We start from the raw sequence: 27,071 nt of genomic DNA, 5'->3' as shown, positions 1-27,071 counted from the left end.
GCCGAGTCATCTGGTGACTCAGGGCTTTGCATTTAGCAGGTCTCAAATTTACTGTAGTTCACCTGCTATGTGGACAAACCGCAACGTTGAAATAAAACAGTTGTTCAGTACAAATTATCAAAGGTATGTGGCTATGCTGAAATGAAAGTAGTAGTCATGTTTAATTCAATAAGCTGACTGTATACCACAAGTTTATTATTACTGACCAGAAAAACTCTTTGCACATCTGCCTATTGCTTACATAAAAACGGTGTTTAATTTAGTTGGATGGTTGCTTAATGAAGCAAAGTCACTTGGCGGAGCGCAGTTGTTCTTGGACGTTTTCAATGGCAAATCCACATACACGTTTTCATGTGTTTTCATGTTTCAAACAAGGTACAATAGAATTTACCAATTTACAGTTTCTACAAGTAGCCTTTTTCCAACAGTTTTTTATATTTTCTTGGCTATATCTAACAAACCTTGGGAGAAAACAAGAGACAATATTAATGAACAACTCATATGAGGTTCTTGAGATTGGCAACATTGCTATTAGCCTTGCTGGTATAAATCCTGGGTCATGCTGCCTGCCATCAGCAGCCAGAGCCTGAGAGAGCACAGTTGACCTGGCTCTCTTCAGGTGGGTAGATGGCTTTCTCTCTCCCCACATCACTCCAGTGTGATAATGACCAGAACGGCCGTCTGCTTGCCAATGCAGTAGAACTGGGTACTCAGTGCTCTCCTCCAAGCACATTGGTTCCGCAGTGATGTTGCAAGAGGCATTGGCTGGATGCGCATGGACTAATGGATGGATGCATACTTGGACAAATAGCAGAGTACTATGGTCACCTTATTGACTCGTGCTTAGTACTGTCTAAGCTTAGAGGTATCTTTGAACTATTAGTCTGTTCTAACTAGCTGAGGTTTTCTTGGATAAATAGCAAAGCACTTTTGTAAGTCGCTCTGGATAAGAGCGTCTGCTAAATGCCGTAAATGTAATGTAATGTAAATGCATGTGTTTGAGAAGACACATTTCAATCTTCGTCCTCTCAGTGTCAGGAGCATTACATGTGATAGGGAGAGAGTACAAAAGAGTGAGTTGGTAATTGGCTATCTACAATTAGGGGAGGAAAACTGGGTAAAAATAATAATAATTAAAAAAAGATTCATGGTCTGAGATGACAATCTGGGCAATCTGGATAATCTGAACGGATGAACACATTAAACATCTGCACTAAAAAATTTTAACTAACCGGTGACTAACTAATACCCTATACATAAATTGACCAGTCTTATGCATTCTGAAACAAAGGTAATCAAGGTAATACACAATATGACATAAATGACAGCATCTCACAACTTCAGAAAATACCCAAAATTGGGTTTTGAAAACTGTTCTATTTGTAATCTATTTCAGTTTAGGGCCTACACCATAGTCTGGCAAATGCTTGACAAGTCTCTGGTAGCAAATCAAGAACTGCAATTAAATGTTGAGTTGAAGTAGCATTTTGAGAACTGTGAGCCCTTTGAGAGAAGTTGGGAGCAGGGCTGATGTTGTGTCAGCACTTTGCTGTTGTCCAAATGGTAAATTGTTGGTCCTTCTCTGAGTTGTTACTCTGAGCTGTTCCTCTGACCTAGTTGTGTCACATTTGAAATTAATCTATTAGCGTCAAGTAATGTCCCAAGAGGAATATCAAACATTATTCAAGTATTACAGGCATTGTGGGATGCATGGCAAGTATAGTAAGACTTGCTGTAATGATTTGGAATACATAATGACAGCCCTGCTAATGACAGCACCGTGGAAAAGTCAGGAAACACCCTTCATTTATTTCATTTCCAGACAAACAGACATTAAGTACAGTTTGTGTGTTTTACTAAAGCTTCAGCATCAGGAACTAAAAAAACAGGAAACCACAAAGAAGCCAAAGCTTCTTAATATCATATCTGATGTTTCAGTACTTAGCCCACCTTTTCCCTTTATTAGAGCCTCCATTCTTTTCAGCAGATTCACTCTTAAATTGTTTTGTAGGGAGATTGTTCCTCACCTTCAAAGTCTTAGAAACTGAAGCATTTTCTGCTTCTCGCCATTTAGGTAATTCCAGACTTGTTCGATGACCTTAAAGGCCTGGTTTCAGCGATGATTGTTCTGAGAACACCAGCAGTTTTTCTTTTTTTGCCTTTCCTCACTAAGGACTGCTTGACAAGCTATCATCCTTTCAGACCCACAGCATGGATTCATCTTCTCACAGTGAAACACCTGTGGATATTTTCACATCTAAAGTAAGTGTAGACAGTTTTTCACTAGTGCTGTCAACATTAGCGTGTTAACACACACGACTAATCTGCAAACTTGAAGACGTGAATCTTTTTTTAACGCAAATTAATCTTACCATGTTTGGCCCCAACTTCCTCCCGTAGGTCACTCTTTTTAGCAATGTAAACACAGCGCGGCTACTGTTGAGCTCAGAGGGTAGATTTCTCGTTTTTTGTTTATGCTGAATTTTGGATTCAATCTCATAACTAACTCTCGTTTTCTTACCCCTGCCTCATCTCTATCTCTCACACACTTAGTTCGCTTAATCCCAATGACTGATCCATCTATTTATCTCTTAAAAAGTTGAAGCATTTTCTCTATAAAAGCTTCTGTGTCTGAGCTTCCTTGCATTCAAGGCTAAAGCTCTTAAAACTACACAGAGATATTATAAGAAAAAAAAAACGGATTTCTCTAGACAGTTTATTAGACATATTATTAGTTCTCACGCCCAAAAATTCAAAGACGTGCTAGCTAGCATTTTAGCCTATGATGAATCACAATTTAATCACAGAATATTGTTGTGATTAACACGATTAAACTTTTTAATAGATTTAATAGACACCATTCATTTTCACCTCTCCCCCTCAAATAGGAAAGTTTTAAGTGTAGGTCTTCCATGATTGTTAGGAGTCAACATTTTTTTCTATATCTATTTATCATTTTCTGAACGGACTTTTTGATTTCGTCAATGTGCCTTTTTCCTTTTTTTCCTTTTTTTTATCTTCCTTAGGCAAGTGGAGAATCTATAGAGTTCCATATCTTTGATTTGCACAGTACTGAAAGTTAGTAGATATAAAAGTATAAAATTATCAAAAGTATGAAATGAAAAGTTAAAAAAACACATAAAACCATAAAAGTACTTATGAAACTACAATGTTTCCCCAGAGAAGTTACAAGATATTGAGATTTTCTGTAAAACTCTCAATAAAGCATACTCAGCCTCCCCTCTCACCTTTGACCAAATCTGGACCAGGTAATGTGGATTGGATTTGTCGACATGAGCTTGTTGACTAGACTGACAGCATCTGTTTTAGAGAGCAGAGACCAAACCTGCACAGAATGTCACCTCCGATCATTCAGCCAGACACTTTGCTGAAGACACAAAGCCAAGGTTTCTCAGGCTCGACTTGGGCTCTGAGTTTCTATTCCATTTCGGTTCAGGAAAAGAATGGCGCTTCGGCCCAGTCTCGAATTACTGCACATTTCCATCTGACATTTACCTAATGAAATTAATTCTCCTCATGAACTGACATAACTGAACTCAGGCTTGGATCAATGCTCGCTTGGTTAAAAGCCTAGAGAACTGGAAACAGAGCCACTTTGCCTTGTGACTGCACCTCATAAGATACTGAGCAGACAGGACTCCCAGTTCTGCACACAACGCTGTATCTTGGAGCCGATGGAAAGAGTGAGCAACTTGCTCGCTTAACCTCACAGGAAGGATAGAGGGTGGGCAAGGAAGCTGCTCCTCTCCTAATCTGGAAAGCTCCTGGGCCCTCCCATGCCATGCTCCTTTTGCCACCCACACACTGTAGTCATAGGCACGTCTCAACATACCTGCATTTACGCTCTCACTTTGAATTCCAGAAGTGATTACGCTACTGCCAAGGAACTAAACGACTAATAAACACACACGTACATGCGTATACTGAGCAGAGTGATGGAGAGCATCGCAAAAAATCAGGCTCTTGATTTAGAAATGCTGCAATATGGCACTCTTGCTACTAGTGTCCCCCCAGTACCCACAGTATCAGGTCCCCCTATGTTTAATTAAAGCCATTCATCAAGCAAATATGTGGCTCAGATGTGACTTTGATGTTTTTGCATCTCATAGGATCTCCAGGTAATATAAGCATTATAATTTTGTAGTGCCAAGCCATGACTAATAACACTAGGTCTTTATTTGACCCATAATTGACACTAATTTAACTCTATATGGGGTTTCTAGACTAAAGAACGATATAGAAAGACTATAGAAAGTACTATACACATACATTGCAAAATATCATAATTGAGGCCTGCAAAATATCTGGGACTTTCAGAAGGCCAAGAAATGACCACTGGAAATAAAACTGCTAATTCAGATGATTTAACTTTGTCACTTCCTAATTAGGTTACTCTGTCTCTAGGCTTTTTGTCCAGCTCCTGAAGTCCTAACCAATTGGAGAGAGCTCCATTGGCTGTATATATCTATGTATTTAAAAAATAAACAAAAAATTACCAAGAACCCAGAATACCTCTGATCATTCCCTACTGCATCTTTACATACCCCCCCCCCCCACAAAAAAAAGAAAAAACAAAAACAAAAACAAAAAACATTTAGTTTAAAACAATGTTGCAGTATAAAGTTTAAAGTTTGGCTTGTTAATTTCCATCCATTCACCCAGACATGTTTTAATAAAAACCAAGTTCATTACTCAAGAATCAAACCACTGCTATTTAGAAATGTAAACATTTAGAATCTGGACTTTTAGGCTTAGCAGACTGGAACAGTCAGCAGTTAGCTGTTAGCCTATGTTTTGGCTTCAATGAGAGTGAGTAGTAAGATCACAACTCAATTTGGCAGGTAGATTTGTCAAAGACATGACCTCAGAAAGCAAGGAATGTGTAATTCTAGTTTAACAATACCGAGTAGAATCCAGAAGGCTTAGATTTGGGTTAATATTATAAATTAATCATTTCTTTCTCAGAAATCGTCTGTAACTCTTTCCCTTTTTTCTTTCTCCAGATATCTCCTGATTTTCTAACACCTGTAAAGGCACACAGAATTAACCTGTTCGAGTCATTTTATACATTTATTGCAGAACCTGCAGCCAACTGGATTCCAAATCTGAGCGCACCAGTGGACTTGACAACAAAATGCCATTACATGCATCTTTCTATTTGTAGCTGTGCCACCTTTGTGCCACCTTTCACTTAACTTGGGGCAGTGGAGGCTCAGTGGTTAGACCTCTAGGCGATTGATGACAGGGGATTGATGATCGATACCCGGGCTCAGCAAGCTGCCACTGTTGGGCCCTTGAGCAAGGCCCATCACTCTCTTTGCTCCCCTGGCTGCCCACCGCTCCGAGCGACTTGTGTGCACACTGTGTGTGTTTCACTGGTGTGTATGTGTTTGGGATGGGATAAGAGCGGAAGCCAAATTAAATTATGTCCCACATAAATGGTAAATATGATTGTCTTGTCTTAATGATAATGTGTGGCATTCTAACATAGGGTCTAACATCTAGATTTGATGCAATATTTATAATTTTTGTTATAATCATTAATAACTTTGTTTCATATTTAACAAAGTTTAAAAACTGTTTCTTGCCCCTCAGAAAAGGGACAAAAAGGTAGCTTCAGTAACCGAGGAAGGAAAGAGAGTCTGACTACTGATATTGTGAGGGCGAAGCTGTGGAGAAGACGGGGGAGCAGAACGACTCCTAGTGGGTAACCTTGGAACTGCAGCTCTGTTGCTGCAGTGTGCCTGATGACCGAAGGCATCTGGGAGAAAGCAGTATGGAAAATTATTTATTATTTATTAATTATTTATATTTATGAACTTATTTACCCAGCTTTAGTTAGAATCAGTGATATACAGAGGTTGGTTTTGGGTGAACACTTTTTTTATTTTTTATTCATTAAAATCCACTCTAACCTCTGCTCTGCCAACCAGATCCAATCAAACACAAATGTAATGTGTGCTCTTTCCAATTTACGTGACTTTTTACCATTAAAAGCTAAGCAGTTAATAGTGAGGACATCCAGCCGTCTATTCTTTGAAATCTGGTTTTCTTTCTGCGCTCTGGCTCTTCTCTAGAATATTTCTCCGCTGATGGAAATTCAGCAGTGGAATGTGTGTCTCTTTTTTTTTCTCGGATATTCCTCTCAGTGTGAGGTAAGCACACATTCCCCGCCCTCTTTTGCCATTCCGCGCTGCTGATTGGCGGAGCCAGCGCCTCTGGAATGTCCATAAACCAGTTAAATAGCGTTTTGCTCTGCAGGTTTTTCAGTGAGAACGAGCTGAAAGACGACGGCGAGAAGGAGGAGGAGGAGGATTAGCCTACGGATGGAGAAAGCTTTCAGAGAACACTAATAATTATCTATATTTAATATTAACACGCGTTTGGACTTTTAGGCTTTCAGAGTCTCACAGATTCAGAAACAAAAGGATTTTAACCAAGACGTTTTTTTGCCTATCATTTTTTGGGATATCTTCTTGTTCAGGTGAGTCTAAGTCCTAGATAAGTTTTTTTTATTTTTTTTTATTTTTTTGTTACGTGGATATTGATATTAAATTGCATGCCGACTGCATGTGGACCAGTAGGCTAAATTTGCTGTCTGCTCCTTTTAAAGAAGCGAAGAAGTTCTGACCATGATGTTCAGCGCGCTCTTTTTACTGCTGATGCTGTGGGCTTCGGAAGGCAGCCGAGTGGCAGGTGAGAACTTTGAAGAATATGGTTAGTCAGGTAACTTCGGCTCTCCTGAAGAAATGAGGTGATGGCTGGGGGTAATTGGTTGTATTTATATTTTGATGGACTTCAGGTCTCTTTGACGTATATTCAGATGGATATGCGAGGACACTTTGGACTTAGGGCCATTGAGGCCATTAAGCTGTAGCACAGAAGAAGAATAGGCTTTTTTCCTATATGGATAATATGGTTTTACTTAGACGTTTCACAGTAGTTCTGTAGGAATCTCCGTACTTCAGAAGTTCAGTTTGACCTTCTGATGCTATATTATGCTTTTACTTAAGCTGCTTTGTGATAGCTGCTTTTACTTTTTTTTTTTTTGAGTCATGATGTCTTTGAGGAATCTTTGCTTGAAACAGTGTGGAATTACACATAAATGATCTTAAAATACATGTGATCAGTTTCTGTATGCAAAATTTAGCAATTTGTACAATTGCACATGAATTGGAAAATAATAATAATAATAATAATAATAATAATACATTTAAAAAAACTGGAAGCAAACCCCTCACTTTTAGATACTTTTGGTGGGTTTAATGGGTTTGCATACGTTGGACAAGAATGCTCTAAAACTCAGCCTCCTCCCTCTCTCTGAAATTCAAGTTTTCCCTTTTAATTCACAGAGAACAGAGATGACAACAGTGTGTACGATCTTTTTGAGCTAGCACGCGTCAATAAGAAGCAACACGGAGTGAGCTTGGTGAAGGGCCCGGACCCTTACAGTCCTGCTTACAAAATTCTCAACCCTAACCTGATCCCCTCGATCCCAGAGCACTCCTTCAGGGACCTCATTTATTCCATCCAGGCAGAAAAGGGATTCCTCTTCATGGTCAACTTGAAGCAAGCCAAGAAAACCAGAGGCAGCCTTCTGACTGTGGAGAAGAAAGATGGCTCTGGCCCCATTTTCGAGATTATCTCCAATGGAGATGCCCACACTTTGGATTTGGTTTACACAACAGCTAACAAGCAACATGTGGTCTCAATCGAAGATGCCCATTTGGCAACGGGTAGCTGGAAGAACATCACCCTATTCGTGCAGGAGGACCGCGCACAACTACACGTTGGCTGCGAAGAGATTAACACCAGTGAGCTGGATGTGCCTATCTACCAAATTCTGACACAGGAGGTTGTCGATATCGCTAACCTCAGGATCGGAAAAGGAGCAGTGAGAGACAGGTTTATGGTAAGTGGCCTTTTTTTGTTGTTGTTGACTGTGCTAGTGACATCTACGAGAACTTACAGAGTCTCCCATTCTTCAATATGTCTGAATATGTCTGTCATATTGTCTCTAAAGGGTGTTCTCCAGAATGTGCGCTTTGTCTTCAGAACCACTGTGGACGCAATCCGACGCAACATGGGATGCGAGAGCTGTAAGTGATTATGAGTGTCACATGACCTCGCATAGTTCTTCAAATGAATCATTTTCAGCCAAAGCCAGACGAAAACTGTGCAAACAATAGTGTTTGTTCTCTCCCCACAGCCACTTTCATCACAGACGTCATGACCCTAGACAACCCCGTGAATGGCTCCAGTCCGGCGATCCGCACTGATTACACTGGACACAAGACCAAAGGTAAGCTCTCGCGTTCTGCCGTTCGTTGTGCTCTGGCTCTGGGCTCCGTGATGGCCTGTAAAGTCTCAGACTGAATGTCCCTGTTATTCAGATCTCCAGGACATCTGTGGCTTCTCCTGTGAGGACCTGGCCAGCATGTTTAAGGAGCTCAAGGGGCTTGGTGTGGTGGTTAAGCAGCTGTCAAACGAGCTCCGCCAAGTGGTGAGTATAAAAACCAGCTGTGCTCAGTTTGTGCTTTCTCTCTCTCTCGCTCTCTCTCTCTCTCTCTTTCTCTTTGTCTGTATCTCTCTATTCACCAGCAGAGGCACTTATTTCTTAGTCACTTCCTATTCAGTGCCAAACCTCAAATTTGCCTCATGTGAATAGAAACAAGCCTTCTTTATTTCATTTTCCATCCCTCTGATTCATATCCAGTGGAATCCCTTCTGCTACAATCTATGCCTCCCTCGGTGCAGTAGCAGTGCTCAAACGCCCTCTCTTCCCCCTTCTCACCCTTCCCTTCCAGACTGCAGACAACAACTTAATAAAGAACAAGATCAAAATCCACAGCGGCGTGTGTCTGCACAACGGCGTCGTCTACAAAGACAAGGACGAGTGGACGGTGGACAGCTGCACCCACTGCACCTGCCAGGTAAGCCCGCAGCTTGGGCTAGGCGAAGTTAAACGAAAAACACGTCCTGGCCCATCTGTCCTATTAATTACACTCATCCATCTCACGTAACGGACCGCTAGCAGGTTTCAGTAAGCTCTCCAGTAGTGATGGAAAGAAAGCAACGATCATAATGAAGTGCAAATGGAGTGCGATGCTTGCATGGACTCCGCAGAAACAGCTCTGTGACTGCAGAGCACCTGGCCGCTGGTCAGAATCCTGCCTGCGATTATGAGAGAGTGGCGGCCAGCAGAACAGCTGGGGGTCATCTGCCGCTTTAGTTCAGAGAATCAGAGTTTGGAGAGTCTGACTTGGAGGTTGTGCACTTCAGTGCACTTGGTCTAGTTTTGAAGCATTCCACTCATTTGGAGAGCCACGATTTCACTCATAAAATTCAGTGGAGCAAATCTGTCTGGAAAATGTTTTTCCTAGCAGCAGTTATTAGATATAAAAACCTCACCTCATGCTGACCATGGCATCAAAGCAGAAAACATCAGTCACAACCATGTCAATTATAGACCTCTGTGACTTTGTATGTGTGAGCCATGGGCCTGCCCACCCAACTAACCACAGAACAACAGACTGGGGACTATAACACCACAGGATTTCCCTGCCCAAGCCAAAGGTCATTCCTCCACTGCCAAACTCAGACATTACACTGGAAACTGTAACCGTTGAGTTTACTTTTTAAAAGGAAAAGTTAGGAAAGACCTAAGATTTATTGGAACTTATTTAAGTAAATTTAAGTAAAAAGAAATTGTAAAATTTCAGAATTGGACAGTTTTCTCTTGAACTAAACACAGCATTTTTTCCCACAGAACTCTGCCACCATATGCCGGGAAATCTCCTGTCCACTCATGCCCTGTGCCAATGCCACCGTGCCCGATGGTGAATGCTGCCCACGCTGTGGAACTCGTAAGTTCAATGTCTTTCATGCAATGTAAACTCAGCTGCACCAAATGTTTCCTCCATTCGACTTGCTGTGACAGTGCAGTGTAGCCATCAGTTCTGACGAAATCTCTCCCCCTCTCTCTCATTTCTAGCAAGTGACTATGCTGAGGACGGATGGTCACCCTGGTCGGAGTGGACCCACTGCTCAGTGACCTGTGGTCGTGGCATCCAGCAGCGTGGGCGCTCCTGCGACCGCATCAACAGCAACTGCGAGGGCACCTCGGTGCAAACCAGAGACTGCTACTTGCAAGAATGCGACAAGCGCTGTGAGTCACTTAACCTAAAGCTGCTCTGAATCTGCATACCAGTCCCACATTTGGCCCTGCTATATTTGTTATGTCATATTGGCATTTTCTGAGCACGCTTTGAATGAAGTTGTCATTTTGTTCCACAGTCAGGCAAGATGGAGGCTGGAGCCACTGGTCTCCCTGGTCCTCATGCTCAGTGACCTGTGGGGAGGGGGTCATCACCCGCATCCGTCTCTGCAACTCGCCTACCCCACAAATGGGAGGCAAGGACTGCCAGGGAGAAGGCCGACAGACAGAACCATGCAATATGCCTCCATGCCCAGGTAAGGACTTCGGATTTTATTGTACATGAAAAGCCTGATATTTTAGAAATCACTGTAATTGGAGGAGAAGGAGTGGTGGATCATAATCAAGGAAAGGCCAATGTATGTACCCCATTTTAATGTGACATGTCAAAACATTAAATCCTGACTATGTATCCCTTTCTGTGACTTCAGTTAACGGAGGGTGGGGGCCATGGTCACTGTGGGACAGTTGCTCTGTCACTTGTGGTGGAGGACTGCAGACCAGACATCGCCTCTGTAACAATCCTGTGCCCAAGTATGATGGGAAAGAATGCGTGGGCGATGCTAAAGGCACCCGCTTGTGCAACTCCCAGGACTGTCCCATCGGTAAGTAGGGGTAACTTCAGAGTAAAGTCAGAGTTGCCTTGTCCATGCTCTGATAGCATTGCTGCCTCATTTTCCCTAGTAGTAGTTTACGCGTCTTCTATTCCAAGAACATATGTTAAGCAGATCTCTCCTTTTCTCTACAGATGGCTGTCTGTCCAACCCTTGCTTTGCTGGCACTAAGTGCACCAGCTTTCCCGATGGCTCCTGGAAGTGTGGGCAGTGCCCTGTTGGCTATACTGGAGATGGCATGCACTGCGAGGACATTGATGAGGTATGGAAGGAAGGAAATAATGGTCAGTCACAATAGGAAACAATAAAAAAAACTGTCCTTTGAGTCTAAACACTTCTTTTTTTCCTTCAGTGCAAAAATGTTCCTGATGCCTGTTTCACACTTAATGGAGTCCATCGCTGTGAGAACACAGAGCCGGGCTACAACTGCCTTCCCTGTCCCCCTCGCTACTCTGGACTCCAGCCTTTCGGCAGGGGTATCGAACAGGCTATGGCCAGCAAACAGGTTAGTGAAGTTCTGTTCACCTAAATGATTGTTTATCAGAATGCCGGCATGCCACAGCCCTGTGAGCCTATTTTTATACTCAGGGGACAGTGTGTAAGTCCCTGAAAAATGTGAATCTGGTCTTCTGTGTATATAGAGAACATAAATGGTATCATCTCTTCTCTAGGTCTGTGTGCCAAAGAACCCTTGTCAGGACGGGAGCCATGACTGCAACAAGAACGCCAACTGTATTTACCTGGGCGTTTTCTCAGACATCATGTACCGCTGCGAGTGCAAACCTGGCTATGCTGGAAATGGCCACATCTGCGGCGAGGACACTGACCTTGACGGCTGGCCCAACACTAACCTCCATTGCGTGGAAAATGCCACCTACCACTGCAAGAAGGTATGTAACCGCCCCCCTTTAGCGTATGATTAAAAACCACCTTGCATTATAATTGAACTTGCAACCCCTTAATCCAAACACATCATCTTTCAGGACAACTGCCCCGACCTTCCCAACTCTGGCCAAGAGGACTATGACAAAGACGGAACCGGAGACGCTTGTGATTACGATGATGACAACGATGGGATCCCTGATGATAGGGTGAGATGAAAACACATTCTTCCTATTCAAAATAAGGAAAGGAGAGAGTGAACACAAGTTTTGGGGAGTGTGGAGCAGTGGACAGCTCCTGCCAGTAGCATATAAATAACAGTCCTGCTACGGGCATAATGCCTTTCGAGTCTACATCCATAATTTAAAGTCCTACGTTGGGGGAAAAAAATATAACTGGGCAAGTAAACAGTAGCAGCCGCCAGAGCCAAATCGTACATACCAGCACAGTTGATTCCTAAAGCCTGGAGACTGTGGTGTATGGCTCCAACCATTGATTTAGGACTTACTTTGAAGTTCTGGTGTATTCCTAAGTTTCCATCCATGGAGCAGAAAACAGCCCCAGATGTCTGACTGGTTGCTTTAGCACACCTATTTGCCAGGCAGCCTCCCTGAGGCGTAATTTTTTTCTTCCTCTGAAACAGGACAACTGCCCGTTCGTCTTCAACCCAAGACAGTACGACCAGGACCGTGATGAAGTTGGCGACCGTTGTGATAACTGCCCATATGACAGCAACCCTGACCAGATTGACACAGACAACAACGGGGAAGGCGACGCTTGTGCCATTGACATTGATGGTGATGGTAAGAGACAAGCCTTCGGAGGCAAATTCATCACAGCTAGCTAAAGAGAGCAATGAAAAGGTAAAGTGGCTAACAAAAGCATCTTCTATTTCTCAGGTATTCTGAATGAGAAGGACAACTGCCCATATGTGTACAATGTTGACCAAAGAGACACTGACTACGATGGGGTTGGAGACCACTGTGATAACTGCCCATTGGAGCACAACCCTGATCAGGTAAGTCTTTCTCTCCATTCCTAGAACATGTGAGGACCTTAGAGTGTGGAGGGACAGACGGTGTTCTTAGGCATAGCCTAATTTGGCCAAGTGAATGCTGGTGTTTTCTTGGAAAGGGCTGCAAGTTTTACATGAAACAAAATCGACGGCAGGCAAATCATCAGGCAGAAATGATAAACTGGCTGGTTTACAGTACATTATATCATGAGTCATGCAGGGAAACCTTGAATATGCTGGAGCATAAACTGAAAATGACATTTCAGCGAAGAGTCACAGAATTAGTTAGCTAGTTAGCACCCCTTTATGAGAAGGTCCTGAACAACAGCTTCATTCATTCCTCTCCTCCTACAGATCGACTCTGATTCAGATAATGTGGGCGACAAGTGCGACAGCAATCAGGACATTGACGAGGATGGCCATCAGAATAATCTGGACAACTGCCCATACATCCCCAATGCCAACCAGGCCGATCATGACAAGGACGGCAAGGGAGATGCATGTGACCATGATGATGACAATGATGGCGTTCCTGATGACAAAGACAACTGCAGACTGGTCGCCAACCCAGACCAAGTCGACTCTGATGGTAAGGACAGTTCTGTAGCATCAAAAAAATAAAAATACAGTTTTCTTTTTAAATAAAAAAAAACTATTCTCAGGGTAACCATGGTTTTGCCATTTCTCCTAGGTGATGGACGTGGCGATGCTTGCAAAGACGACTTTGATCAAGACAACGTGCCTGACATTGAAGATGTTTGTCCTGAGAACTTTGCCATCAGCGAGACAGACTTCCGTAGGTTCCAGATGGTTCCCCTAGATCCTACAGGAACCTCACAAATCGACCCCAACTGGGTGGTCCGTCATCAGGGAAAAGAGCTTCTTCAGACAGTCAACTGCGACCCTGGCATTGCTGTTGGTACGTATCCGAAACCTATAAGCCAGTAGAAAATCTCAGAAGAACAAACTCTACAAAATCATAATTAACTCAACAATAATCAACCTTTCTTGTATCTCAGGTTACGATGAGTTCAATGCTGTGGACTTCAGTGGAACCTTCTTTATCAACACCGACCGAGATGACGATTATGCTGGTTTCGTGTTTGGCTACCAATCCAGTTCCCGTTTCTATGTGGTGATGTGGAAACAGATCACGCAGACCTACTGGTCACACACACCCACCAGAGCTCAGGGATATTCTGGACTGTCCATCAAAGTGGTTAATTCAACCACAGGGCCAGGAGAGCATCTGAGGAATGCTTTGTGGCATACTGGAGACACACCAGGACAGGTAAACAGAAATCATTGTTTCTGTGACGTTTAAAAAATTCTAGGTGGTTAGATCTGTGAGAATTAGGAAATTCACACTGCATTTGTACCATGTTAAATTCCAGGTGCGCACTTTGTGGCATGACCCCAAAAACATTGGCTGGAAGGATTACACTGCTTACAGATGGCATCTGATCCACAGACCTAAAACCGGACACATCAGGTTAGTATTGGTAGATAAGGGTGCATCTGGTAAAGGCCTGCAATCTTTTAAAGCTATTAACTTAGCAATGGTAGCTGAAAACACATGTCTCACGGCTTCTCTTTTTCTTACTTTTCAGAGTTATCATGTATGAAGGCAAGAAGGTTATGGCAGATTCTGGAAGCATAATTGACAAGACATATGCTGGTGGAAGACTTGGTCTATTTGTCTTCTCTCAAGAGATGGTTTACTTCTCAGACCTCAAATACGAATGCAGAGGTAAGCATTTTGCATGTTCTTCAGTAACTATTTTGGACATTAATATTTAATCAAATCAATTTATCTTAGAAAGTATCGTCTCTCCTAATAATTCTTTTGTCTGTCCTTTCTGTTCAGATGTATAATGGGAGCAGTTGGGAGTTCCCTAAAAGAATGTGCCATCTTCATTTTTTGACGCCAATCTATTTAAGTGCATTGTATATGTTCTGGGACGAAGCCTTCACAATGTTTTCCTATGATGGGACCAAGGGATCAAATGGAGAAGCTACAAGGTGAAATCGTGTAACCTTGGGGCTGACAGTAACTGTTATCTGGGTGAGGACAGCTGAACCCTGCACCAAAGGAAGGTAGAGCGTGGACATGCCTGCATGGAATGAGAGAGAACCATCAAGACTTCTGAATTTCTAAACTGGTCAGGTTCCCCCTCCCGTCATGGGGGACCAAAAAGGAAGCGTTATTGTCTATAATTGTAGTGTTGAACCTCAGATCTGCTGTGGACTATAATCACGAAAGGAGGAAACCTCTCATAAAATGAAGAAAAGCAATAGGAGTTTCACTTCTTTCTAGTGGGTCTGAGGTCCCACGGAAGAACTGTTTGAGGGAGGATGCACAGGATGGTAGTAACAGAAATGGACTGTCTTTCACTTTAAGAGAATGAGTGTTTTCTGTGTGTATGTTTGTCACCAACACCCCAGACTTATGGACTTAATGTTAAAAAAAAAATCAAATAACCCATCAGTTCTATGCCATAGTAATTGGATTTCAGTTGATGACAACACGCCCACTTTTTTTTGTCTGGAGATATGTTCTCCAAGCTGTTCTCAGGGTTAAAAGGACCTTTGTCATCAGCCTTTCGAAGCAGAACAGTAGGTACCAGGGAGATATTTACTAAGAAGCTTAAAAGTATATCAAACCAAAGGCCAATGCCTGTTACAGAGAGTGTAATGGGCACGGAGATGTTCCAATTGTTACGTTGTGTATTTATATTGTTAACACAACAATAACGGACGCACCTTGCATTACATGCCTCGTCCTTTTCTCATCTCAATGCATCTTGTCACTTGATAATTACAATTGAAGAACAAACTGGAGCTTTGGGGTGAAATTGCCCCGTTTTTATAGAAATTCAGCATTTTTCTCCAAATCAAAGCAAACGTATGGCTATTTTTTTAGCACAGGGTGCCGTTGAGCTTGCTCTATATTCTAAACAATCAAAGGAAAACAAATATACAAATATTACCTCATTGTTGTAAATTGAAAAACACTAAAATACAAATACTTTTTTAGCTGCAGAATATAAACCCGTTGGCTTCCTTCTTTTTGTATTTAGTTAGCCAGTGTAATACAATCATATATTTTCAAAATGTATATAATACAAAATATTTTTTGGAGCATAAAATACCCCAACAGGGTATAAATGGACGTTTTGTTTTTTTTAAATTATGTTGTGCTTAATGAATGAATGATGCCTTTTTAAAGAATAAGTTATTATTAAAGTTGTTTTTATCTATTTGAAAAAAGTCATTTCATGTGTGTAGATATATACTATTTAAATAATTTATCAGGAAGTGTGAACTGACATTGGAAGTGTTTTTGTCTGTATAAACTGTTTGCACACTGACTTGAGGATGTTTGTATTGTTGTTTATTGTTTGTTGCTTGTTTTGTCCCCCCGACCCACTCTTTGTACAATTAGGGCTACTTTGTATTGTAATACTGCAAGTTTTACCCACAGAAATGCTGTTTTTTATTCGTATCAGTTATTTTTAAAAGAACAACCGAACAATAAACAGTTGAAAACAGAAATGGAAATTTTTGGCCTGTGAGTTTCTTTTCAGCAAAAAACTAAATATTCCCCAGGCTAACCCACGCAACACCATGAGGTACTTAAATAACACACACCGAACAGCCATAACATTAACACCACAAAAACAAAATGGTAGACAGTAAGGATGTGAGCGACTTTGGCAAGAGCCTAATTGTGATTGCTTGATGACTGAGTCACATCATGCAGGTCTTGTGGCGTGTTCCCAGGCATGCAGTGGTCAGTACCTATCAAAATGGTCCAATAAAGAACAACCGGTGAACTGGTGACACGGCCATGGGCACCTAAGGTTCACTGATGCGATCCATGGAGGCCCACTTTCAACTTGCAGGACTTAAAGGATCTTGGTAACAGATACCACAGGACACCTCCAAAGGTATTGTGGAGTACATGTCTCGAATACTCAAAATGCTCAAAGCAGTACAAGGGGGACCTACTCAATATTGGCATGGTATTAATGTTATGGCTGATCTGTGTAATATTTTTAGATTGTTCTTCAAGGGTTCTTTAGTAAAAGCAATTGTTCAATATAGGACCATTACAGCTCACAGCTCCTTTTGAGTGCCTAGATTGTTCTTTACTTGGTTAAAAAGTAAATACAGAACCTCTCAAAAATGGTTCTAGATAGCGGCAGAAGGTTAACACTATTAATAGTGTTAAGAGTAAACAGCTGCTATAGTGTTGGTCTGAAGCATCAGAGTCGAAGATTTGACTGCAGCGTCCTTATTATACTATCACATGCTGTATAGTTTTATAGGCAGTGAAAAGGGCAGTGAATATTTTTGAAGCGTATTGCACCCTGCTGTGACATTCCTCTAAGAGACAACGTGTGCTCTTTGACTGTTCGATGTGTGCTCATAAGAACATGATCTAAAAATAAACTCAGGTGTGTTGATTTTGCGACTTTTCACATCCTGTTTGGACAGCTGAAGCACTGAAGCACCAAAGCTATCTTCCAATTTGCATTTCTTTATCTCCCTAAGCAGAGATGTCTGCTGTTCTATGATTATCCTTTGATTTAAAGGTAAGGAAAAGCAACCACAAAGCAAAATATCTGCATAAGTAGATGCAGATGTCTTATCAGTACTCATGGGCTGACATCAGCAGTAACATGCTGGATCAGATATTGGAGAGAAAGAAAGAATGGATCCGATCTGATCCTGCAAGAAATCCAGCCTGAGAGGTACCACATTGCTGGCTTTATAATTCTTGCAGTAAGGTAAACTGCCATATTTTATACTCATTACATGTAAAGTGAAGTCTTTTTCTGTTTTGCTTTTGATCAGTATGGTTTATAGATCAGGAAAATCTAAAATTATTCGAATATTTCCTAAGATCAAACAGAAAAGGGTGTACAATACAGAAATGTCAAATATCTGACAAGTATGTTCATTAATACCCTCAGTACTTCTTTTGGGCTCCTTTACCACAAATTACTGCAACAGTGTGGTGTGGCATGGAAGCAATCAGCATGTGGCACTGCTGAGATGTTACTGAAGCCAGGTAGCTTTAAAAGTGGCCTTCAGCGCATCTGTATTGCTGGGTTGGGTGTTTCTTATCTTCCTCCTGACAATACACCATAGATTCCCTATGGAGTTCAGGTCTGGAGAGTTGGCTGGCTGATCAAGAACAGTAATATCATGGTCAGCAGGTGAGCACTGGGAGAAGGTACTATGTCCTGCTGGAAAAGGACATCGACTTCTCCATAAAGCTTGACAGCAGATGGAAGCATTAAGTGCCCTTAAATCTCTTGGTAGACGGCTGCGTTGACCAACACCAGCAGATCACATGGCACCCAAACCATCACAGCCTGCAGACATTTAAGTTCTTTTTCTCCTTCCTTCAACTTAGACACTTCTGCGGTCATCCCTGTTCCTCGTGCACCTTGGCCTAACACGTTTCCCCCTTCCAGACAACTTTTATATGCTTTCATTCAGCACTCTGAACAGTCAGCATTTTCAGCAATGACCTTCTGTTGCTTACCGTTCTTTTGGAGGGCGTCAACAATTGTCTTTTGGACAACAATATCATTAGACAGCTGAATGTGCAGGAGAACACTAACTAACAGTTCTGTTACATTAGCTAATAGACACCTGGATTGCCTAGCATCACCCAGAAAGCCTTTAATGGCACATACACACACTACATGACTTACAAAGTGGTCAGACTGCTGTGCCGTTCACACTACACACCTTGCTGTCTTGTAATTAGGATTGAAACAATGTTTTGGCACAAAACACACATAACATATGTTAGTGAATGGCACTAAAATCAGCACTAAAATCTAGTAGGGTGAACTTTAGCATTATTTAGAAGTAGGGTGAGTATTATTCTTACTTTAAATCCCAGCAACGGATGACTGTGACTCGGGAACAAACTTACAATCTCCTGATAGTGCCAGTGCTTAGACAGTTGCTCCACCTGGCAACCAAAATCAGCTCATTTTAATCTTAGTTAGGTTTTGAAAAATGAAAAAAGAAATTATGGCCCTCAGTTTGTCTGTATTGCTGGGTCGGGTGTTTTTCACCTTCCTCTTGACAACACTTCATCGATTCTTTATGGGTTTTAGATCTAGAGGGTTGGCTGGCCAATCAAGCACAGTAATAGCATGGTCAGTTGAGTATTTGGTAGTAGTTGTGGTACTGTGGGCAAATGGAAGCGTGCTCTAAAATCTCCTGGTAAATAGCTGCACTGACATTGATAAAACACAATGGACCAACACCAGCAAATGACATGGCACCCCAAATGATTACAGACTGTGGAAACGTCACACTTTCCATACTGTGAGGACTTTGCAACTGATTTTAAATCTTAGCAATGATTGACAGTAGCATCATCCAATCTCCTGATAGAGCCAGCGCTTAGACAGCTGTGCCACCTGGAAACCAAAACTTTTTAATTTTAATCCATTTTAATCTTAGTAGGTTTTGAAGAATGACAATGTAGGATCAGTATTGGCCAAAGCTTTAGATTCAAATATCAGTCTGGAAAAGAAAAAGTGGTATCATGCCACCTGTGTTGCTGATTTTGGAAATGAGTTTTAAATCTGTGCACTCAATAAACACACACTACTAAACATACTCTAAGTGGCAACCCTTGTGGATAAAACTGAACTTGGTATTTGGAAAAATACAGAGGACAGAAAGCTCAGCAGGAGTAGAGGATGAGAATTCAGCACTTTGGGGCAAATATGCTTGGAATTTTCTGCCCATAAATCCAGTCACAATAAATGACTTTTTTCATATTTCAGTCAGGCGTCAACAACTTCAAGGTATAATATTTTAACAAGGGTTAAGAATAAAAAGCATAGTAATGCTGTAATGGTTGCAACGATATTTTAGCAGAAACAACAACACACACCATTGTTATCTAAACATTTCCATCATGTAAAACATCTAGTACACTCAGACTCCATTAGGACTGCACCTCAACCCGTGCTTAACGTTACTGGGTTTCTCAGTCTTGGGTTTCATCCCTCTTGTGAGGGGTGGTGGGGGTTCCACAGGTTTCTTGCAGCAACTCTGAGAGAGCAGAACTGGACAAGCAGGGCGTGCTGGCCAGCAGAGACATGGCGTGTCCTTCTAGAGCGCAGTAAGGTGCAGGGAAGGAATCCTCTGTACCTGAGCCAGGACATCTGCTTATGGCCATCTGACATTCCACCAGCAGACTCTGTAGCTGCTGTTCAGGTAAAATCTGCAGGTGAAAACATGAGAAATCTTTGAGAGTTCGCTTTCCAGCCAGCACAAACCTGCGGCCCACATAATCACTGGCCCAGTTCTGGCAGCGGCAGTCTACCCAATGCCAAATCCAGTGGAATGATGTTGTCCTGCTGCTGCTGCTAACTTTGGTTCTTAAACTTGGTAACCTGAAGAAGACAAAAAGTTTAGAGCTGATATTTATCATTATTACAATAAATTACATCACAAAATGACACAATGGACCAGATAATACACACCCCCATGTTTACAGTGACGTTAAGGAGAAATATAGACTTCTGTGAAGTCTATAAACCACAAAAGCATAAACCACAAAAGCATAAACACTTTTTAAATGTTTATAAACATACATGATCTCACATATTCTCTGTTTTGCTGTTTAGATGATCATGACATTCTGGAAAGGGTTTTTTTGAGAGGGATTCCTGAGCTCATTAATAAAGGTGAAATTATTCAAACATCCAATGTGTGTTGAGTACTGAAACTGCCTATTTAATGCTTTTCCCACTTTTTTCCCCACTTAGTTTTTTTTATTTCTTATAATAGGTGCTGAGCACCAGATATCAAAATGCCTTATCTATGTATATAAAAGTGTTCAATAAGTGGTGGCGCACAAACACCGGCACAGTGACTATGAACAAGACTTAAAAAAGCATTAAGCAAGCACTGGTATTTTTTACTCATGGGCTCCCCCTTCTGGTAGAGAGTGTAATTCACTGCAGTGAAGACTAATCACGCTTTGAGCCCCTTCCTTTCATGGCACACGTTAACTTTTACATCCGTAAAGATACAGAACAGACATCTCAAGTAAAAGAATAATGTGGACTGGCGTGACCAAGTAAAACATGGATTTAAATATGACTCATGTTACACAGTTTTCGCCAGCGCTGGGTTGCCCACTTCACAGAAGTTACATAGTGCAGTTAGCAGCGTGCAAAGCCTGGAGTAGCAACGATATAGATGTTAGTGTAGCATCACAGTGATTTCGAAGCTATTTTTATGAGCATGCTTTTTCTGAGCAAATATTGGATATTGTTATTATTTCTAGAACAATGACCAAGTTTTACTAGTGCAGTACAGTGTGTTAAATGTTCATTCAAATTCTTTTCTTCTTTTATAGTTTTTTCCCCACTACTCATTCTGTTTAGTATATTTAATCTCTTAATCATCTTAAAAAGTAAATATTATGGCATACTGTGTTGTGTTGTGAAAATGTACTATGATGTTATATTGCAATATTTGGCATATTTCAATATAACATCATGGTACATTTTCACCACACACAATATATCATAATATTTATTTTTTCATCAACCCTGACCCCAAAAACAACTGCAAAGCAGAAGTTAATTAGAAAGTGTGTGTTTGTGCTCTGTTTTAAAGCTCTAAGCCAGTGTTTCCAAACCTGACCCTGGAGGCCTACTGCTCTGCACATTTTAGTGCTTTCCCTGCTTTTCTGCTTGCTTTAACACACCCACTTCAATTCCGAAAGTGTGCCCAGATTTCCTACAGAAAAAAAAACCCAAACCAACCAAGCGGACTCATTTTGTTTTACAAAATGGAAATATATCAAGAGTAACTGCAATATTTTATGTTTGCATTTACATTTAGATCTTAGTCAAAGAAACTTGGAATGGAATCTTATTCCAACGGTAGCTGAATGCTTGCCAGAGAACCCTTTTTTTGGTATAACACAGTGGTTTCCAACCCTGGTCTTGGAGAACTCCCTGCCCTGCACATTTTAGGTACTCCAGGACTAGGGTTGGAAACCACTGGAAATACTGTATGTACTTGCCTGGATGGGGATTTTAACAATATGTGATGTATGTGCTGACTCTGATCTTGGGTGACTCTGATTACTTGTGATAAGTGCAAGACTTTCTAATAAGCTTTTATGCTTCTGGATTCGTGTAAAAAAAAAGAACTGTTCTATTGAGAACCACATCTACCCCTCAGACAAATCTTTTGTTGCAAGTGGGACAAATGCTTGAGCATTATGTGGCCTGTTTACCCATTGACTATAACACCAGATTTTGCTCTGGTATTTCCTACTGATGAATCAAGCTGTCATCAAAGTCCCCCGAGCTACTTGCACTGGACTTGTCCCAGAGAAGGTCCAGTTTTCGCCTAAATAAACACCGCCAATGGAGTAGGACAGGTCCAGTTGGAGAGCAGATTGTTTTTCTATCTGGGAGTAAGAGGAATCATTGCTTGTTTTTCTAAGTGGAGCTGTGATGAGTCTCCACCTAACGCTCGGGGACTGTGGGAGTGCAGAGCTAGTTCATCAAACGATGCCGGTAAGACTATCCTGAGAACCGGCAGCCTAAAAAACTACTGTACAGCCATGTTTCCACTGCTGGAACTGAACAATGTATGACACATTTGTTCCTCCTGATAAAACCTCTCTCTGTTCCTGTTAGATACTGCACGTGTTTGGCCTGACAGCAGCTAGAGTAAGGGTTTTAGCCTCCGCACTCTGCATCTTTCTCAAAGCCACTCTATTATATTAAATTGTCAGAAGAGTCCAGCCAAGTAGACACATTCCTCTCCTGGTAGGTGTAAACCTAAATCTTCCATCACATCATATGACCCCTTGACACAAATCCATTCCAGACTGTCCTGCATCACCCCTCTATTAACTGAACCTGTGCTTTCCCATTCAAGAGTCAAGAGTGCAGAGGAGTGCAGTATAGTTCATCAATCCTTTCTTCACCAGCATTCCTCTGTCTCATGTAACACCCCCTCAGGCTCTACCCAGCACCGCTGGTGACCCGTAGCATCTCCACCCATGACAATGCCCCTGACCTACGTCGGGCTTTCTGTAGACCTTGGCTGTGGTGTATCACTTGCTGTCTCTGATGCACTCTGTCAAGGCTAATGATCTGCCCCAGGCCATAATGAGAAGGGTGGTGCACCTCAATTTACCTCTCCTGTAATCAGATTGGCCTTGGTTCCTCCTCTGATCTAATGTTAATTGAAAGGGCTATTCTTTCACAGACACATTCCAGCTTCTTACCTTTTACTTAAGCTCCTCTGCACTTCTCCAGCTGTCAGGCACCATAGGCTTGACATATGTCCTCAGACATGACCTTCAACCTCTATGACTGAACAATAGAAGCTTTAAGTCTAAAGAAGACAAGATAAGGATGATGGTCGCGAAAAGGGTCTATGTGTTGAGTGTTAGAGCAGAAAAGTTTGGCCTTTTAAGAACAATACTGTCAGTTTTCTGAATGCAACCAGCAGTGTATTTTTCAGTAAGAGACACTCTGAACAAAAGGAGTTGTATGTAGTTCTGAAAATGGTTCTTTCACATTTAATAGTGGTACCCTTTTGAGTTCGTTAAAAGGTTCTATATAAAGAACCGTGAGCAAGTGGTTCTTTATCATGAACAAAAAATCCCATAACCAGGCAAAGAAGCATTTTAACATTTAAGCAATAATACACGAGAGGTTTGTGCTACAACGTGAGATACTGGCACTGGTGTACAAGGCTGCAATACTCCAGGGTCAATATTTCATGTTAAAGCACAAATCTTGAGTGTATTATTGTGATTGTACCACAGTTCCATTATTAGATTTTAAGATAAAGAGGACAGAAAAAAAATCTATTTTGTTTCTTTATCAACATTCTGCAAGGTAAAATAGGGTCAATCCATCAGTCGCCCTGTTGCCAACACAACACCATCAGACTGTGCTCTTTGATTTACATTACATTTATATTTAGGGCATTTAGCAGACGCTCTTATCCAGAGCAACTTACAAAAGAGCTTCAATGTTTACTCAAGAAAAACCTCAGCTAGTTTGAATAGACTAAAATTGAAAGGTACCTCTGAGTTTAGACACTACTAAACACAATATGTCAATATTGTCAAGTCAATATGGAGACCATAGTACTCTACTATTCGCCCAAGTATTCTCGGAAGAGGTGGGCCTTCAGTCTGAGTTTGAAGACAGCGAGCGACTCGGCCGTTCGGACACTGAGGGAAAGTTCGTTCCACCACTTCGGTGCCAGGACATTAAAAAGCCTGGATGCTTGTCTTCCGTGGATTTTCCATGGAGACGTACTTGAAGCTCGAAGGGCTCTTGGTACTGATCGGCTTTTAACCATTGGCAGGTACAGAGGGGCTGGTCCATTCTTGGCTTTGTAGGCCAGCGTCAGGGTTTTGAATCTGATGCGGGCAGCTACAGGAAGGCAGTGAAGAGAACACAGCAGTGGAGTGACATGGCTGAATTTAGGAACGTTGAAGACGACCCGTGCCGCTGCATTCTGGATGAGTTGCAGGGGCCTGATTGTACATAAAGGGAGACCAGCCAGAAGAGAGTTGCAGTAGTCAAGTCTGGAAGTGACGAGAGACTGAACGAGCACCTAGGCGGCCTCTCTAGAGAGGAAGTGTAACGATAACTGATCATCCATGACTACACCAAGGCTTCAAGCTTCTGTAGATGGAGTGACCAGCGAGTTCTCGAAGGAGATGAGCATAATAGTTGAGGAACAGTTCGTAATTTCCTAATCATCAGGGTTTCAAGCAATTGCCAAACCATTAGGTGATGTCACTGGTTATATTAATCCCACGGCTACTGCTACACACTGTGCCATACACTGCCAATGCTGTTTAATATTAAGAACTTTGTTTAGTATTCACCTGCTCTGCTCTCCACATTAAATAGTGCAGCAGATCATGTTCACTCTGGTTGGCTGATCTCATTCCGTGTCCTAAACCACAGAGTGTACCCTACCTGCCTACCCACCTAGCTAGCAACACCTCTGATTTAAACCCACAGTCTCTGTGTTTAGCGTACTGATGGGCACTGTGAAAATAACAGCTTGAAATCTCCAGCTCTTAGATTTCGTCTTATTTCAATTTGCACTGGAAGTACCTACCTGGTCATTGATGGTTTCATCTTTTAAAATAAACCTCTTAAAAAAAAGCAGACAGCCCACCTGCAAACCAAAAGTGTTATTATAAACTTCTATTACCAAAGAATTGCCCCATTGATTTGTATAGAATCCCTGTAGTTATTGAGTAATACAGAAAGGCCTTGGGGTGTTAAGGGGTTAAATTCAAACAAATGTTTTTGAAGCCAATAGATTTTGATGAACTTTTCATGTCTGCCTTGTAAGCGCTGGTGATGTTGCAAAGTTATGTGTGCATGTGGCGGAGTAATACCTGAAGAGCTTTGTTCAGAGTGGCATTAGTTTGCAACATTGGTACTTTTAGAACATCTCTCAGCCAATCACATTGCAGGATCTAAACTAGCTGTGGTAGAATTACGCAGTAAAACACATTAAACAGAAATAATTCTTTCAGTTCTTTATAGAACATTTAAATTGGCTAAATATCCATTCTTTTTTAAAAGTGTGAAAATTCCTTAACCTGGATTAACAGTGGTGGCTTTATCTGTGCTACTGTTTGTTTAACTATTTCCAAATTTGTTACTATGAGTAAGCATCACGGTGTCTGGAGCTTGGAGGCGAAGGCGGACGTTAATGCAGGTGTTTATTAAAAGGAAAACAAAACCAAACAGAACACAAAGAAAGAAATACAAACAAGGGAACAAACCAAACACTGAAACTAACAAAAGAAACAAACAGAAACTGAACTGAACAAAACAGGTCAAGCAAACACAACTGCGAAACAAGACCAGACAAGGGAATGCTCAAACAAAGGGGTACTTAAACAGAGACTAACAAGGGACACCTGAGACTAACAAGGGGGTGTGGCTACAGAGGAGGCACAGGTGGGATCACTAATGAACAAGAGGGGCTAGAACAGAAAAGACACAAACAGAGCCATGTGCTTGTGATAACATGGAGACACAAAACAGAGATAGGCTTGACAGAAGAGGGGTAGTTATGACAGTAAGCAACTAATTCATGCTGTTTTTAAAAATGAAGCATTTGTTTAAGATGACTTTTTTGCTTCCATCTTTTACAGAGAGGCTCAAAGTAAAATTCTGGGCTACCTTTATGGCCAGTACTTGGTAACACCCCCTTTGACAAGTATCACAGCATGTAAACACTTTTTGTTGCCAGTCTAGGGTCTTTCGGTTCTAGTTTGGGGGATTTTCGCTTATTTACTTGCAAAAAGTAAAAGAAAAAAACGTTGAGTTCTCTGAGATTAATAGACCATCTTGCATGCAGTGCAGAAAAATAGAAAGCTTATAAGGCTTTGAAATTTGCATCGTTCTGGAATTTCCTATGATGGTGGTGAACTAGCCAAAGCCATACCAAACTAATTAGTCTGAAATCTTGGTAAAAGTTTGCAGAGACCTCAAATCTCTTATGATGGTCAAACGTTTGCAAGCTGCTCGTTTTAATTTTCAAAGTGTACAAAACAAAACAAATACATTAATCTTGCTTATAATATTGAAGAGAATACTGGAAATCAGTTCATCTTCTACTCACTTAACTATTCACAGTGACAGGTCATTTTTAACCACGGTGCCCAAACATTTGCATGCCACTGTATTGTCCTTTGGGGCCTTTACAGTACTGTATAACCACTGCCTTTACCAAAGACAGTCATTTTTAAGGGTGACCAGATACCTGAAAGACAGACAATACCTGAGTGTAGGTAAAGTCTTGCTTGATTCCTAAACACTTATATTCTGTTCAACCACATGGAGGTCCTACTTGAATCCTTCTTTCCTTTCATTCTGAAACAAATAGCAAAGGCTGAAGCAGGGTATATCAGGAGATCCCAGAGAAAAGTACTGTGTTGACATTAAAGCAAACGCCGTCCATCAGGAACCGAGAAAGCTTAACCTCTAAATTACAGCATGTACCAGGCTACACTCTAGCATATTAACACAGGTGGGCATTAAAATCTATCCCAACCTTCTAAAGACACAAAGTAGGTCAGTGGTTAGGATTGAACGCCAGTTTTTTTTTTTTTTTTTGCGCTGGAGCCTGGCCTGAGGAAAACATGCCTTTGGATTGGAGAGTTATGTGTTTGAACACGCTGGAACTTAGACAGTTGTGGAGACTCTTGCAGTTGTCCCTGCAAGCACTACAAGAATCGCAGAGACGTGTT

General features: G+C 41.6%; 3 protein-coding genes across 7 annotated transcripts in view; 2 read left to right on the top strand and 1 right to left on the bottom strand.

The window, feature by feature from the left end:
• Positions 1 to 2,112, top strand: part of acp7 (acid phosphatase 7, tartrate resistant (putative)) — a 130,637-nt gene extending 128,525 nt beyond the window's left edge. The window contains exon 16 of the mRNA XM_072689776.1: positions 2,075 to 2,112. Within this exon, the coding sequence (XP_072545877.1) occupies positions 2,075 to 2,097 (23 nt within the window). The 3' untranslated portion in view covers positions 2,098 to 2,112. The remainder of the gene's footprint in view (positions 1 to 2,074) is intronic.
• The window catches only part of fsip1 (fibrous sheath interacting protein 1), a 104,522-nt gene that overhangs the window by 10,532 nt on the left and 66,919 nt on the right, over positions 1 to 27,071 (bottom strand). For 2 of the 4 annotated variants that reach the window (XM_072689782.1, XM_072689780.1), the window contains exon 11: positions 16,051 to 20,015. The exons of 1 other annotated variant lie outside the window; for it this stretch is intronic. In XM_072689782.1, coding sequence (XP_072545883.1) covers positions 19,779 to 20,015 — 237 coding nt within the window. In that variant the 3' untranslated portion in view covers positions 16,051 to 19,778. Of the gene's footprint in view, positions 1 to 16,050; positions 20,016 to 20,055; positions 20,188 to 27,071 lie in introns of those variants that run through there. One more of the 4 variants, XM_072689784.1, reaches the window with a different exon arrangement.
• LOC140564373 (thrombospondin-1-like) lies at positions 5,617 to 16,309 on the top strand. Of its 2 annotated transcripts, XM_072689771.1 has the most exons (24): positions 5,617 to 5,795; positions 6,417 to 6,505; positions 6,635 to 6,717; positions 7,374 to 7,933; positions 8,045 to 8,120; positions 8,231 to 8,323; positions 8,415 to 8,524; positions 8,829 to 8,954; positions 9,791 to 9,887; positions 10,016 to 10,189; positions 10,318 to 10,494; positions 10,669 to 10,842; positions 10,986 to 11,113; positions 11,204 to 11,356; positions 11,523 to 11,741; positions 11,835 to 11,942; positions 12,377 to 12,536; positions 12,633 to 12,751; positions 13,103 to 13,337; positions 13,440 to 13,667; positions 13,768 to 14,039; positions 14,143 to 14,240; positions 14,359 to 14,498; positions 14,616 to 16,309. In XM_072689771.1, the coding sequence occupies exons 1-24, from the start codon at positions 5,769 to 5,771 to the stop codon at positions 14,621 to 14,623; spliced, it is 3,654 nt and encodes a 1,217-aa protein (XP_072545872.1). In that variant the 5' UTR covers positions 5,617 to 5,768; the 3' UTR covers positions 14,624 to 16,309. The 2 variants fall into 2 exon arrangements, with proteins under 2 accessions (XP_072545872.1, XP_072545873.1); XM_072689772.1 differs by lacking the exons at positions 11,835 to 11,942; positions 12,377 to 12,536 and having other exon boundaries at positions 12,650 to 12,751.

The sequence above is a fragment of the Salminus brasiliensis genome, chromosome 10 (assembly GCF_030463535.1).
Source record: "Salminus brasiliensis chromosome 10, fSalBra1.hap2, whole genome shotgun sequence".
Taxonomy (NCBI): domain Eukaryota; kingdom Metazoa; phylum Chordata; class Actinopteri; order Characiformes; family Bryconidae; genus Salminus; species Salminus brasiliensis.
Note: the sequence above shows the minus strand (reverse complement) of the source record. Positions and strands in the feature narration are given on the sequence as shown.